Raw genomic sequence first — 16,860 nt, forward strand, 5'->3', positions numbered from 1 at the left:
TTATATTATTATTTTAATACATTTTTTAATACTTCTGATAATTACGGCATTAAACATCATTAATAGACAAACTTTATTTCAAATATAAAATCCATTCTTCTTGAACACACTCGAGCCAAATTTTGTCCGTTTCTTACTTTCCACCGGGTCTGCAGTTTCCGAAGCTAACTTTCAGCAAGCCTTGACATCATGCATGCAAGTCTTTGTTTGAAGCTGAACCGCTCCCCTGCTGAGACTGCTTACAATGCGCAATAGCATCCACAATTGAACCTTCCATCTCAGAATTCAAGTTGATCGAAAAAGTTGAAGATGAAGATCTCCTGTTTTGGTTAACGACATTGTTTTCATCGTTAAAATTCTGAAATGATTTTCTCTTACCACCCTCATCATTCTGGTTACATTTTGGCTTGTAAGTCGATTCAGCTACATTAGACTTATCAGCTGAACAGGCAGTTTTTGCAAACAAAGATTTTAAGTAAGCTTTATAAGAGTTCAGCTTTTGAACCAGCATGGATTTCTTAGCATGTTTCACCTTCTTAGGGAGCTTAGGAAGAGGCATTAACAAGTCTTTGTTTTGTTGTTGAGGAGATAGTTTGGTATAAGGACTCATTAGCATGTCAATGTACTCTTCATCTATACGAACCAATGGTACCTTATGTGTGGCCATTTCATGTGAGTGATGAAGGTATTGATCTCTATTTGTGTTTTTGAAAAAATGGATATATGGTTATGGCCTAATGGGAAATTGAGCTTATTTTCTAAAGGGAAAGAGCAAAGGAACAATGTATTCTTTCATGTTATTTGTGAGGAAAGATGTGGCCTAAGGGTGTTTATATATAAGGGAAAAAAAAAATTATTTATTTAAAAAATTGGAAAGAAAAAAAAGTATAAGTTATAATTAATTGTACTCCTCTTTTACTATTTTTATTTTCTTATTTTTTTATGCAATTTTTATTGTTTTGTTAAAGACGTATAAATATATCTTTTTTAAAAAGAAGATATTCCTTATCTTTTGGCTAAACTCTGAATTAGGGATGTCAAGTTGATCTGTATATGAGGCTTCCTGTGGGGATTGTCCCGTTTAAGGACACAAAGACGAGGAATTTTTCCTCGTGGGAATGGGGGAGAAAATCCCCCCGAAAAAGGTTTGGAGATGGTAATGGAGTTTTATCCCCCGCTCCGCGGAGATTTCATCCCCGAACACTTTATTAATATAACATATATTCATAATTGATATACTCCCTCCCTCCTAAAATATAAGCAAAAGTTGGTCAACAAAAGTGAATGTATTTGGTTCAAATCTTTAACCAAATACATCAAGTTTCTTTAACTTATTTTTGCTTATATTTTGAGACGGGGGTACTTTATATATATTTATTTATATTTTCACATAATATGTGTATAAATTTGTTTACATGAGATATTTATTATTATCACAAGACTCACATTAATGTCTCCAATTTTTTAATTGTTTCCTAAATAAATTTTATTTTTCTTTTACAATTAGTTTGATTGAAAATAATATAAATTTAATATATTTTTTTAATGTTGATAGATCCCCGCGAGAACTGTGTTGAACCGCGGGGATGGGGATAGAGGAAAAATAGCCCCCAAAGTGGGGAATGGTGGAGATGGATATGGGGAGTATTTTAGATGGCGGGGGAAGGGAGTGATAAAATACTCTCCACTCAATATTAGCTCCGTTGATATCCCTACTTTGGACTACTGGGATCCTCTTCCTCTAAAAATTGAAGGGTTAAAACCAAAGAAAAAAAATGTTATTATTATTTCGAGAGCAATTACAACTTGCTTTTATTTATTTTTATACGCATCGGAGTTATTTATTATTTTTCGTAATTGGGGTTTGAAAAGTTGTTAAAATAAAAGAATTTAATTTACGGTGACAATGTAAAATAATTTTACATAAACATTTAATTGAATATTGCTTCTTGGTACATTTTAACGATATATTTCACAAAACCATGAATACGCATTGAGGATGAGAATAGAAGAAAATGCAAACCATGTGATGGCGAATTTGCGAGGCAAGCCAAGAAATCGATAGCGTGTACTCGTGTAATATGGAGAACACTCGATAGTCTTTATAACTTTATCATGAGAACGTAATTGGTGATTAAAACTAGGTTTACGTAAAACTGTGTTGATGATTCATATATAAACCCAAGATCAATGTTAATGAATCAAATCTCAATCGTTCAAATATAATCGGTAACATGTTTGTTTATGATGTTTCCAATACAAACGGAAAAAATGTGTGGTTATGGGCACATTTACAGAAGGAAAAAAATTGTCTTTTAGCACACGACAGTTCAAAATAAAGAAGAATCGAAAACAAACATTCTACTTTTAAGATTAACTTTCTCGTGAAAATAGACTTTCTCCTACTATACGTTGTAGAATTAGGTTTACGTAAAATTGTGTTGATGATTCATACATAAAGCCAAGATCAATGTTAATGAATAAAATCTCAGTCGTCCAAATATAATTGTTAACGTGTTTGTTTATGATGTTTCCAATACAAACGGAAAAAAATGCGTGGTTAGGGGCACATTTACAGAAGGAAAAAAATTGTCTTTCAGCATACGACAATTTAAAATAAAGAAGAATCGAAAACAAACATTATACTTTTAAGATCAACTTTCTCGTGAAAATATATTCTCTTCTACTTTCTACAACTGCAGAGACTAATTCCCTCGAGGTGACTGAGATCTATTTAAGGGGTTGGTCTCTCCCAATAAATGTTTCTCCATGTGCACTAGCCGAAAATCGAACCCACGACCAAATGGTTAAGGGACCCAAGTATCTACTACTTGTGTCGCTGATATCCAAATTCTAATCTTAATTGTCCATATATGATGTTTTTAACATGTATGGTTCTCTCTTGAGAATATGTTGTCTATCATCCACATGCACATAATTAAGTGAGCTTGATCTTCACTGTAAAGTTAAATATTAAAAAATTACCATGGTTGAAAATTGTTTAAGTTATATTATTAATTAATATATGCAAAATAGTTTATATTTATTCATCTCACCCCCCTTATACGTACGGTTAATTCATACTTCAATTAACATGACTTCAATTAATTGATGATAAAGACTTAATTGCATACTTTATCCCTTATTTTGGCAATCTCACAAAAAATGGTCTTCCTATCTTAAAATTAAACATTTTGGTCCCTCAATTATCACATTTTTTGCAATTTTGGCCTCAACCCATATTTTTTATCCAAAAAGCAATGACGTGGCACATTTTTAAATTAGGTGGCAAGAAAAATAATGATTTGGGAAAATTGTGAACCCCTGAGAAACTTGTATGTATGTCATTAATGAATTTCAGTGTAGTAAGTTACTTTACATTTTACAAGCATAACACAACTGTGTCATGTAGGTCGAAAATATAGCATTTCTGTTAACATCTTGGATAGCCCTCTGCCAAAGAATCCTAGTAAAAACTCTAACTGAAATGAACATAGAACTAATCAATATCTGGTAAAGGCACCCTCCAAAAATTCCAAGAGTTGAAGTCCTCCTGCCACAAATGGAAATTGCAGACCAAATTTGTTAGTTTTGAAGTTCAAAAGTAGGCAATCAACCCGGTTTTGTAGAGATGATTTCTTACCTGTTCAAGCAAAGACGTAGGCGGGAACATGTCATTGACTAATGTGTGTAGTGATGTATAAGATTTTGCATCGATCTTACGATCATTTATTGCCACCTCACCCTATTAGTGTTCATAAACCTTTAGTTAGTATCCTGTGAAAACTAAGGAAAATAGCAATTGTCACTTTGTCAGAAATAACAATAATCCAGGATGGATGCATACCTTAGGGTTAATGATAAATATTTTGCCCTTTGGAATTCCTATCTTACTGTAACTAAGTTCATCTGTGTCTCTATTACCGAACCCCGCATAGAAAGGGTTATAATCAGAAGGGAAAAGTCTTTTGATATCCTGCAAAACATCATTACCCAAACATGCATGGTGTTAGTAAGAAAATACCTTTTAATGGAGTTTTCAAGTTGCATATTAGTGATGAGGATTTGTGTTTAGGAAATTACCTCTAGACAAGCAATCTTGAACTCATGAGGAGCTCTTTTTATTACTGTCATAAGTAAATAAGACAAAAATTTATACAAGTCAGATATGTGTATATATAAAATATAAAAAAATAACCTTAATTTCTCTCACATTAAAATTTCCTTACTTTCTCGGTAAAGAGAGGGAAATAATCCATCAGGTGAAATAACCATAGGACCTTTTGGTAAGTTTTTTCCATCCTGCAAATATACAAACTTCAGGTATCAGCTAATGCAGTATTTTAACAATGATAACTGGGCTGTCAAGATGCAAGGATTAAAAAAATGAAAATAAGGGTATGCATTACAGAAAGCCAGATTGTTTTTGAATACCTGTTTCAGGTTAACCAAAAACTTCCTGGTTAGATAAGCCTGGACAATAGCACGGGCACTCAAAAACAGTAGCTGGTATCCATTTTCCTAGAACACAATCAGAATCTAGTATTAGACATGAATCTTATTTAGATAAAATTCAATCAAGCAATAGGTATAATGATAACAACAAGCATACTGGGGAACATTTCATATCAAACAGACAGACAAGGTAACGCAGAGTGCTGATAACCACTAAATGGAAGGTAAGCAAAAATATAGCACTAAATCAAATGTTCATTAGGTGTGCAAAGAGAAACAGGGAAAGACGTGTTAACATTGTAAAGTCATAAAAGAGGACTACAGATGTAGCATTTCAGTTATATGGCTGCAAAAGAGCAATTATCTGACTAGTCTTTTACATTAACCGTGACTGTGATTGCTCATAGAGCACAACCAGACTTGACCAGGCTTTAGGTTCCAAAGAAATTGCTTTAAATTCTTATCAAGACACAAGATGCTTTTTAAAGAATTACCCTTGAAATGTCTTCTACCATTTACCTCCATCTCAACAAATATAGATGGGAATGTACAATTAAATACATACCTTAATAGCAGAGAAAAGCCTTGTCACTCCAGTCTGGTTCCAATCTTTTCCAACTAAAGGCATGACCTGCCCCAAAACATCAGATCTGAAAGGAAGAAAATAGTAAAATATGAATCTAGCATTTTTTGTGCTAGTATTATAAATGATTAATAAATTTGCTTTTTAAAATAAAACGAATATGTCCATAGACTGTTCCAGCTGCAATTTTTTCTTAATTTTGTTCAGCTTGCACTAAAACATGTCTGTCTAGTCTATTAACAAATGTAATCAATTAGAACACATCTGGTTGAAATCCAACTATCTACATACAGAACCAGAAACTGCCAGAGTAGTTACTAGTCCGTTAATCATCACCAAAAATAGCCAGAAAAAGTTAAAGAATACAATTATTTTCTTTTCAAAATTTACAGAAACGGTCACCGGGAAATGTGCACACCATTAAAGATAGATGTTTACATTTATCTCACTTTGACTGAATGAAATTATTTTTAATGCACCGTAAGATTACTCAAAGCCAAACCATATACCAGAACCTGCATTTGATTTTCCTATTTTCTTTCATGAAGTAAAATATTTTGAAGTGTAAAAAATTAACCGAAATTTGCGTGGTAAGTTCAAACTGGGATTTCATTTTATAAAATAAAGGTCCAATTAAGTAGGGAAGTAATGAACAGAGATAATGTAAAGAACAATCTCAAAGCAGTAATTTTGTCAAGTTTAAAAGAATAGTTAATAGCCTAAGAAGTTCTGTCGCTAGTCTTACTTGGTAATAGTTCCATCCACATCTGAAATTACTATTCTTGCATTCCACTTCCATAAGTATACATGAGCATCAACCTGTAATGTAATTAAAAATTCACACTGAAATAAGCTAAATGCCCAACCAATGTATATATAGTGATATGGGAACTTGGTTGTTATAGAATGCCAAACCTTTTGTTTTCCTAGAACCCTTGTAGAGTAACTGAATGTTACCATATTTTGACCATCTTTGAGATTCAATGATGCTATCATCTCACTAGAGGGAACATTTGTCCTTACAAATTGCTTGCGAGGAGACTCACGACTACCAGAGGTTGGAGATGGCTCACCAACAGAACCGAAAAAATCAGATGCGGAATCTACAAATATATCTTCACTTGATTCATCACTACTAGTGTGCTCAGCGGTCTTCACTTTTCGAAAAGCAAGAGGCCAGAATCTCCACCTATGTCCCGATGAAGATGGTCCAGGATCATCAACGCTGGACTTCAACGTATCATCCTGTCCCACAGGAATTGTATCTTCAGGGCCAACAGGTAAGTCTAAATCAAATGCTACCATTCCAAGAACAAGAGGGGCGGCCTTTTCCCACGGTAGATAGCTCTCTCTGAACTTCACAATAAGATTTTCATTCTTAGTTATAGATGGTGCAGAGACTCTAAATTCCTCAGCCGATATTCGATGTGCTTCAAACACTTCAGCAGCTGCGATAAAACCCATACCCGCCTTAAGTTTGTGACCACAAAGTGAGATATCAAATCCTGCAAAATTTAATTAGAAAATTAAATAAACAATTGACTTAGTCAAATAATAGCTATATAATAAAAGATAAAATAATTCGAAGCACAATTCTTAGTCCTTACTCAAACCAAAATGCCTTTGATCCTCCTCATTGGAAGTTATTGTCTGAGGTGCCGTTACAATATCTTCCTCACTAGTATTTTCAAGTACAATGGTTTGTTGATTATCATTCCCCTCCACGTCATTAGTACCAGAATGACTGCCAGAACCAGTGTCAACTTCCACTGATGCATCTTTATCAACCCCTTGAAGTTCTACTTTTAGTTTTGGAGAATTACTGTCGTGTGAAGAAGTAGCCCCGCTAAGGGAAGATAACTCGTCAATATGTCTAGATTGTTTGATGTTTTCTTGTTCATTTTCATCAACATTTGAACAGTTTTCATTAGGTTCCTTTGCTGAATTTTGATCCACCAACGAGGACGTCGTTTTATCTTGTAAATTGTCATTTTCATCCTGCTGCTGAGCAAGTTCATGGAAGTCTAAACAACTTTTGAAGACATTCTCCGTCTTTATACATGATGTGGCTTCTTCTGTGTCAGTTTCCTCTGTGTGACAAATAGGCCCCTCTTTTCTTTGGCAATCTTCCGGCTGAACCTCGGAAGTACAATTATCGATATTAGAGCTATAAATACTGGATGGAACATCAGTTGAATCATCCTTCCCACTAACATAATCAGCAGCGCATACATTTTCGCCAGAACCAAACTCCTCATTCCCTTCATCGAAATCAGTCCCTTCACCTGGAACCAAATGAATTTGAGGAATATTCAACTGCAAATTTTCTTCAGTTGGCTCTGATTCTAAGATAGGGACTGTAAATTTATGACCGTCAACACTAACCAAGGTCACCCCCGGATTCTCTCCATCTAGATTGTCATGTTGACTACGCTCGTATTCCAACAAATCAGCTGAACCTTCAATTGTGGGCTGATCATCTTGAAAATCATAAAACCTCCGATCAAGATCAGATTCTGACTTTTGAAATTTTGGCGAAACTGAAGAATGATCTACATCTGTCAACTGAAGCACCCCTGAATCAGATATAATTTCATCAAGTCTATTATCAGTAGAATCAGAGTTAGTAGCAACTTCATTGTCATCCACTTCTTTTACAAAATAAGCCTCACCGGAATTATCAAGATACATATGAAAATTTGCTTCAACCCCATTAACATTTATCCGAACAATCTTTTCGGCACCTTTAAGAACACCTTGAAATTTACCAAACCGAACATACCACGGCGTACTCCTAAAACTCCCATCTTGTTGTTGAACAACAATGACATCAACAGCACCACCAAAGGGGTGAAAAGGGGTAGCAACTGAATAAACACCTCCTATCAAGTTTCTAACTTTTTCCATCACACTCATTCTGTACAGTATTTTGGGAGCCCAAAACACAAAGTCTCAAAGATTCTTGAGTTTGACCCAAGAATGTGAATATAACTGAATTTCTTGGTTTCTTTACAATGATTATGAATTCTTGCAACAAAAGAAAATGAAAGATTCAATGAATTTTGACTAAGTCAAATTGAAGTTACTGAAATTTGAAAAGAACTAACATTCATATGAAATGTTTGATAAAATGTCTAACTGAAATTTGAAGAGAAGAGACTTACAGATTAAGGGATTGCTTGTGGGAGATAGCTACAATGAGGTTTCTTGCAGTACTTCTTTGAATGCAGTTTTAATTTGTTGTGGGCTACTACCAAGTTATAAGATTTTTCTTTGCAATGGGTTGGAAAATTGGATAAAACAGACAAAATCAGGAACTAGCATTAAATATATGCATTTCTTCCTAACTAATCTTTCTCTATTCCCATAATTTCAACCCCATGAGGGCTTTTTAGTCATTTCATATAATACTAGCCATGCTACTATGTGTGTGCGCCACCTCGTGGTTCTTATCGTCGAGTTTTTTCTTTATGTTTAATAGATACGAAATTTTTACTGTTATTTAATTGTGATTAATTTGTGTCTGATAATTTATGAGACACAAAAGATAAATTACCTTTTATGAACTGATTTTTTTTTCATTCACAAAAGTCAGGATCTCGTCATCAAGTTTTTACTCTTTTATAGTGTAGGATTTATATGAATTTTCAATCTATAAAAATGGATCTGGATTATACGCGGTAGGAGGGGGCATATAGTAACGTTGTCAATAATTTTGACCGTTTAAAAGAGTTGACTGCACCGATCTTGACTGCATGTAATTCCTTCTCTAAAAAAAGAGTGTAAAATAGAATGTGTTTCTAACATAATTCTTTATTTTATATCTTACAATAAAATATCAAGAGTGTGAAATGCGGGTTCAGTTAAAAAATTTGAGCCTAAAATCATGTTTGGCTTCTTCTATCATGAAATATTTTGGTTTGACTTCAAATTGGTTTGGCCAAAACAATATTTTAATTGTTTAGACAGAAAGTAAAACTATCATATTATAAAACTCTTTTAACTAATACTCTAATAACGTAGTGTATTGTGTCCAAAAAATATAACATAGAGTGGATCTATAAATTAGTAAAAGCATGGATCTTAAGGTAGGTAATAGGTTATGTTATGTCCCATAGTGTGCATAACCATAAAGGAGGTTATGTACCATATGCCTGTCGGGGGGCCTGGCTTTTTAAAGGCCATAGTACATATAATAATTATAATTGTATGCATTTTACTTATTACTTGTATGAGAAAAATGTACACATACAATATAGTAAATAGTTTTAATTTTTAAAGCAATCAGATTTTCTATACTTAAATATTTGTATGTTATTTTTAAAATGTAGTTTTGAAATTAACTTATGTAACACAAAGTAAGAAATTTATAATTAACTTATAGTAATAAATTGATATGAATAGAGGATAACTTCGGATGGTGAAAACATATTAGGAGTATTAAAAAATGGTCTTTTAATGGAATTGATGAGTTGTTTAAGAATTTTTTTTTTTTAATTTAGAGAAGTGGGTAATTGTGGATTTCTTGTTTTGGGATAATCCTTAGTTGAAAAGAAGTTTCTTTGAGGGACTGTTTTCTTGATTAGCAAGTTTATTTATGGAGTCGGGAGTGACAATAGGGAATAGGGGGTTGGAGGTGGAGGGTGGTGTTCGAGACGTCCTCTTTTTGTATGCGAGGTAGAATTGTTGGAATGATGTTGTTGCGATGAAGAATAATGCTTTGGCTTGGAATAAAATTATTCATCTTAAAGTTTTTATTTTTGTTTGGCGTTTTATAACTAATTGGATTCCGACTAAAATTAATCTCTTAACAAGGGGCATTATGAATTTAAATGCTCAAAATTGTGTTCTTGGTTGTGATTCTATTGAATCTTTACCACACTTTTTTTTGTGACTGTGCTTACAAGGTTTGGTGTGGAGTGTCGAATTGGGGTAGGTGTGTAAAGTGCTCTTCTTAGTGTGTGTTTGGTTATGAGGTAGAAATAATTGATTTTGGTAGAATTGAGTTTGAAAGAATTGATTTTGGTTAAAAGTGAGTTGAGCAGAATTGATTTGTGTTTGGATACGTTAACGTAAACGTGATTCTCAACATTTGATGTTGTTTGGATAATTTGAACTAAAATTGCTTTTGAATGTTTAATTACCAAAATGGATATTAATTTTTAATTTATTTCAAACTAGATTTCAAATTGAATTTATTTTCTTTCTTACATTATTTTATCAACGGAAAATTATATTCAGGTTAATTCATGATCCTTAAAAACAAAAATCTTAATTCAAAGATGCTGTAATTCAAGGTAAACATGTTTCTAGTTTTTTAAAATAAAATAAAAGTAATTATAAAAAATTAAATAAAATAAAAGTAGCAATTGGGTCAGACCGTCAGAGTAATTTAAATGGTCATTACCCAATAAAAAAGACCAAATAAAAAACACACAAATAATTTAAATGGGCCGGGTCAAAGTAAGAGAGTCCAATTATTTTCTTCCTCTTCTTCTTCAACCTACCAGCCGCAGCAGAATGGTTACTGTAGTTTGCTTGCAAAAAAAAATGTTTTTGTAGTTGTATTGCAGGAAAAAACGTAGGAGAAAGAAATGGAAAAAGAAAAAACTGCTACAAGAAGAACAATGAAGCAGGAAGAAGGGCAATAAAGGAATATTTGTATGTATTTAATGACACACCAACCAGAATCGATTTACCATAACGCATAAGCTAGGAATATTAGCTTCACTTTGAATCGCGTTTGGGTCCTTAAAATTGATTTTACACCAATCACCCAAACACCATTGAAAAAGAAAAAACTCACGTTTGGACTGCTAAACGCGCGTTTACAATTTTCCAACGCCTAACCAAACATATACTTAATAATGTGCTCGTACATATATGCTCGTCAATTTAGAGGGTTACAGGTTCGATTATTGAAGATTAAAAAGTGCTTTCAAGTTATATTTAGTTGGCAACAATTTGCATGGTTTAGAAAGCTTACAAAGATGTTGTGTTTAATAATAATGATTTTGAGGTCACTTTATGTGGATAGATAATATAAAAATTTAAGTTTGGTGGTGGTTCAAGACGAAAGTAAAAAAAGTTTTGATTGTGCTTTTAACTTGTTGGACACCAACCCTTTGTTTTGTTTGGGGATGAGGGTTTGTAAATTTTTTGTGTTTAATTTGTTAATGTAGTGTGACTTTTGTTTATCGTTTCTCGATTTTTTTTTCGTACAAGGAGGGAAAGAAAAGAGAAAACAAACAACAAACAAATTATCTAGAAAATAAAGTCTCGCAAGCATCAGCTAGCAGAAGGAGACTCATTCCATTAGGTGGAATAGCTATTGGAGAATAAACTTTAGGGTTTCGTGCTTCAAGGTTGGCTAAATAATCCGCACAGGCGTTGCCCTCTCGAAGGGTGTGGACAATTTTAACCCTCCAGTCTTTAGCAAGGAGATCCTTGATATTATAAATAATAGCTGCATAGTGGTGTCAATCATTAACATGATCTTCTAACAACTTCATAACGATCTTGGAATCAGAATAGCACCAAAGCTCTTTGATGTCCAGCTCCCAAGCCAAAGCTAAATCGTGATAAATTGTCAATAATTTCGCGTGAAGGATATTCGAGAATCCTATATTGCCAGCAAAACCTTGTACCCACGCACCATCCGAGTTCCGAATCAAGCCTCCGAAATCGGAAATTCCAGGATTATCGATACTACTTCCATCAACGTTCAAGATCATGCATGTACCCCCTGAGCATTCCAGCGAACCATTCGAGTGTCCAGACTCACATTAAGATTGAAAAAGCATTTTTTAAGAAGATGTGCATAATTATCGATGTACATCCTGAGAGTAAAGTAAGACATAACCTTGTTTTCCATGCACATATGATTTCTTGCTCTCCATAACCACCAAACCGTAGCTAGAAACTGAAAAACAGATGGCCCGTCGATGCTATGTCGCAACCAGCTATATAAGTTATTTTCTTGGAAGAAAGTGTGGTTTGTGAATCCAAGTGATTTTCATAAGCCCTTCACGAATTCACAATCTCTTAAATATAGAGTGTTTATTAATATAATTCGTCCAGTAGTTGATTCAAACAAAAAGTCCTTATAAAAATTATGACAAAATTTCTATATTTAAATTTTTTTAACATTAAGACACACATTATATTAGTAAGACTTTTGATTTTTGGAAAAATTACACTCAGTTCCATTATTTAAAATTAATTCAAATGTCACGAAAATCCTTTTTATTTCTCAAAAAGCATCGATCTCCTCCCTCGTACTATAATTAGCTATCCTTAAAAAACAAATTTTTACTTAAAAAATCACACTACACACTTCCATCTAAAATTTGAATTAGCTTTTACTTTGTTTATATTCACTTCGCTATGGATGAGTTTTCTTCGCATTAAATATTTCCTCCATCTTTATTGACTCTTATTGACCTGATTGCTAGAATTTGTTGCTTTAAAATTTCCTGCATATTATTAGTTGGTTTAGCGGGGATTGACGCTAAATTTAGTAGTGCGGATCATGGTTCGATCCCCTGCAATTGCGGTCGGAAGGAGACTGAAACCACTTAGAGCTCGTTTGGCCCAACTTTTTTTAGAGCTTATACAAACAGCTTATTCAATATAAATTAGGTTTATGCTATTTTATAAGTTCACACCAGTGAAAATTGTAATTTTATCAGTTATTTTATCATAAACTACCTTGACGAACTTATAATAGTATATAAAAATTGCATAAGCTCTAAAAAAATTTGGGCCAAACGAGGCATTAATATCACAATTGAACTCCGAACCACATTAAACTGTAGTAAAAAAAAATATCGGTGCATATTTAACCACCTTTATTCTTTTGGGTTTACACTTGTTACGCCAATAAACGTTCAATGCATTCTTCTTTTAATGGTTGTTTTGCTTTCCATGAAGGGATTTTTGTTCTGCTACTATTATTTTGCTGCTATTTTTTTCCAATGTTTTGTTAATATTAAATTAAAATATTGTTTCTTTTTCTCTACATGTAACAAAAAAAAATTGTAATATTAGTTGACACTTTAATAATAACCGAAAATTTGTGATCTCTAACCCCATCTGAATAGGTTTTTAAAAATGTCTTAATCTTTTTTGTATTTAAAAGAAGTCTAGTCTGACACAATCTCTTATAGGTCCATACAGAGTGTTCTGATCTAATTTTGTCCAATTTAGTGTGGTTTAATTTGGATTAGTTTTTGAATATCCAAATACAAATTTGTAAAAGATCTTGTATATAAAGAAATGCTTTAAAAATATCTTATAATAAAAGACGTAGAAGTATGTCAAATCATCAAAATTCAAGCCTTTAAAGGGAGTTCATGGCCTCAAATTGGTCCCATGTTTAGCTTTGTACCTAGTAACAGAACGGAGGCAAGAATTTTGCTTATGGGGGTCGAGTTTAAAAACATAATTTAGTAAAATAAAAAAAAAAAAGTAAAATTTTGAAAGTATAACATACAACAAAGTATAAGATAAATCTCAAATTAATAGTATGAATCTGCATTTTGTGGACCACTTCTTTAAGGTCAAACATTTTGACCTTTTTATTTTCATATTTATTGTAATTTTTGTCTAAATTCATGCACTTTACCATAAAAAATTTCCACTTTTTGCATAAAAACGTGATTTCTAATCTCAAAAGAGATATTTTGTCATTAAATTCAATGTTAATAAATCACATTTTTTTGTACAAAAAAAAATACTTTAGTTGAAAAAACATATGTTGGGATTAAATTTACACCAAATGAATACCAAATATTTTTTTACACCAAATGACAAAATTGAGCCAAAAAGTTGAATTAAAAATGGGACCATTTTCATGAGTATAATAAAAATAGAGGGATTAAAAGTGAAATTAATCCAATAATATAATATTAGACTAATAAAAAAAATTAGAAGGGATCTAACCTGTGCTAGTCCCCTACTAGTTATGTCTCTGCCTAATAGCATGGTGCAATAACTATGATGATTATTCGGTCTAATGAGAGAAAATGTCTCTTTCTAGATCAAACAATCGTCATAGTTGCTACACCACACAATTGATTTAAGAGATCCACACATGAAGAGTAGTATTAACTAGAATGTTATCATCTAGACCTCTATATCTTTATTTTCCTGTTTTAAAAAATTTAGATTGTGGGGAGGATGTTTTTACTTAGAATTGAGAATTAAGTCTAACTCAATTCTACAAAATTGACTTGTAAGGTGTAAATTGTTTCTACTTATAAATTCATGTTCAATCCCTTTCACATCCGAAGTGAGACTCTTAACACATCCGCTCACGCCCAACACTATTAGACTTGATGCTTAGATATAAAAGGTGGGTGGCCCAATAGTGAGAATCTAATGGGAGCTGACCTCTGATATCTATCTTAAAATTAAGAATTTAATCTAACTCAACCATACAAAACCAATTTATAAAATTAATATTGTCTCTACTTATAAACTCATGTCATCTCTTTCACAGCTTTGAAACACAAAAATGGACACTTACACCGTACATACAAGTTCGGAGAGTACCATCAACCACGAAAAAAGTTTAGTGCGAGTGGAATGTTTAACCATCCAACATTCACATCTCGAACTCTACATTTAAATTTCCCACATTCTTATATCTTACACAAATTAAAGCTAAATTTATTTCTTATACAACACCCATAAATCATTTAAATCTCTTGATTATAAATAGAAAAAAGAAAACAACATCAAAACAAACCTTAATTAAAAGTGATAATTTTCATGATCAACAACATCAACACTAGCACAGCAAGACAAGAATCTTCTGAAGATACTAAACAAAGCAGAGCAAGATATCCCTTTAACTTTCTTCCCATTAACCACACGTTCCTTCACTTTCACCTTCTTCAACTTTACCATCCCAAAACATTTCTTAGTCTTTTCCAACACTTTCTTTTCATCATCTCTACAAAATGTGTAACTTCTAAGATACAATTGTCTACAAGAGATGCTATCCACCACCCTTGGATGTTGTTGTTGATCACCCTTTTCTCTACCGGAACTCACGGATCTCACAAACGCCGCGTCTGATTCTGGCCACTTGTAGAGGTTCACATAGCTTGCTCTCACCGGAACACGCGGGTCGCGTGCATCGTTGATGCAATTTGATATGCAAGAAGAGTTCATCATTTTCTTCTTAGGTTCTCACTTGGAAAGAAGGATATTTATATAAATTGCAAGGATAAAGAAGGAAAAATAAAAGTAAGAAAGTGATAAAAGCTTAAATTGCAAGAAAAAGAATTGATAGTGGAAATTTGTCACGCTATATCATGTGTGATGATTTAATTTGCAATGACTATGTTTTTTTTGTTGCTTTGTTGTTATGACATTATACTAACACAATACACATATTAAAATGTGTTTTTTTGAGAGGGTCATGAGGTGCCAAAAGAGAGGCAAGTAGAAGAATCATGTTTTGATTTTTTATTATCCTTTGCTTGCCTTTATGTTCTTCATGATGTGACTCCATTGTTAATTTTTTTATTATTAAATAATAAATGATCCTTTCTATACACGAAGTTGCCAAGGGAAAAATGAATTTAATTTAACTAAGAGGTTTTTTTTTTATCATATTATGATACAAAATTTCTGCTGCATTAACTAATTTTTGTTGGAATTAAACTTTTTTTATATGCAGATTTAGAAATTAAATTCTTGATCACATGTTTAACTGTTTAAGAGATCAAATCTCTTACCACCAAGAGCAATTTATGTTAGTTTTTAAGAGTATATATTTTTAGTCGGTAGACAAAAATTATTTTAAACTCACACACATAAGTGGAGGAGCTGAAGTTCAAATCCCGACCATAACGTCATGCCTAACAATTTCGACATATTTTTTCAATTGAGCTAAGATGACTTATTTTTAAGAGTATCTTAATATAGTATATCTATCATATTATAATCTTATAAAATTTGCAAGGGACTTTATTTTTGTAATATATAACTTAGTTGTAAAATTTGGAGGGGGAGGAGGCGATGGCGATGTGGCAATGACAATGGATAAAGTTAAATTTGTTTTCAAATATGGAAAATATATTATTATTATTTATTTTTTTAAAATTATTATTTTTTATAATAATAAGAAAATATACAAGAAAAAATATACACCGCTAGAGTTATTGCACCGGTCTTCATATAAATAATTAACGGTAATTAACTCATAACAACTGCAATCACAAGCCGATCTTTCATGTCAAATTTGAGTTACTACTAACTACAATATAAACAACAAAGAAAATCAACCGAGGGTTGGATTTAGACTCTCACAATATAGTAAAGATATATTTAAGGTTTAACAAGTCTCGAATGAGCTCTAATGATTGGAGCCTACAAAGAATTTATAAAAAAAAAAAAAAGGAAACAAAATACAATTCGTTATTTTTTAATTTTTCTACATACAACTTGTAGCCTCTTATTAATGAAGATACCTCTCTTAAGAAATTCATTATGATATATAGTAGATATAAAGACACGTACGTCTTACACATTAACACAACAATGAATTTGTTTAAATGGTAAGAGATTTGAGCATCTTAAACAGATGATGATGGGTTTAGAAACTTTGTACATATATTCTCTTCATCTCAAAATATAAGAGAAAATTGGTCAAAAAAAGTTGAAGTATATATCGTTAAAAATTTGTACTAAATAATCAACTTTGTTCGACCAATTTTCTCTTATATTTTGGGACGGAAAGAGTATCATATAGTAGTAGTAAGTTAATTAGTACTCTTTCATACGAAATTATAATTTATAGTAATTTTTTT

The 16,860-nt window shown here is 32.4% G+C and overlaps 2 protein-coding genes across 2 annotated transcripts; both read right to left on the reverse strand.

Annotated features, from left to right (window-relative positions):
• Positions 1-3,317: 3,317 nt before the first annotated feature.
• LOC123889492 (phosphatidate phosphatase PAH1-like) lies at positions 3,318-8,418 on the reverse strand. Its single transcript, XM_045938841.1, has 11 exons — positions 8,203-8,418; positions 6,646-8,065; positions 5,954-6,543; positions 5,784-5,857; positions 5,021-5,105; positions 4,435-4,521; positions 4,230-4,302; positions 4,084-4,127; positions 3,848-3,976; positions 3,644-3,745; positions 3,318-3,553 (listed from the first exon to the last, which is right to left on the reverse strand). The coding sequence occupies exons 2-11, from the start codon at positions 7,952-7,954 to the stop codon at positions 3,500-3,502; spliced, it is 2,547 nt and encodes an 848-aa protein (XP_045794797.1). The 5' UTR covers positions 7,955-8,065; positions 8,203-8,418; the 3' UTR covers positions 3,318-3,499.
• Positions 8,419-14,502: 6,084 nt separating this feature from the next.
• Positions 14,503-15,464, reverse strand: LOC123889811. The gene has a single exon (XM_045939309.1). The coding sequence runs from the start codon at positions 15,218-15,220 to the stop codon at positions 14,795-14,797; it is 426 nt and encodes a 141-aa protein (XP_045795265.1). The 5' UTR covers positions 15,221-15,464; the 3' UTR covers positions 14,503-14,794.
• Positions 15,465-16,860: the final 1,396 nt, after the last annotated feature.

The sequence above is a fragment of the Trifolium pratense genome, linkage group LG6, assembly GCF_020283565.1.
Source record: "Trifolium pratense cultivar HEN17-A07 linkage group LG6, ARS_RC_1.1, whole genome shotgun sequence".
Taxonomy (NCBI): Eukaryota; Viridiplantae; Streptophyta; class Magnoliopsida; order Fabales; family Fabaceae; genus Trifolium; species Trifolium pratense.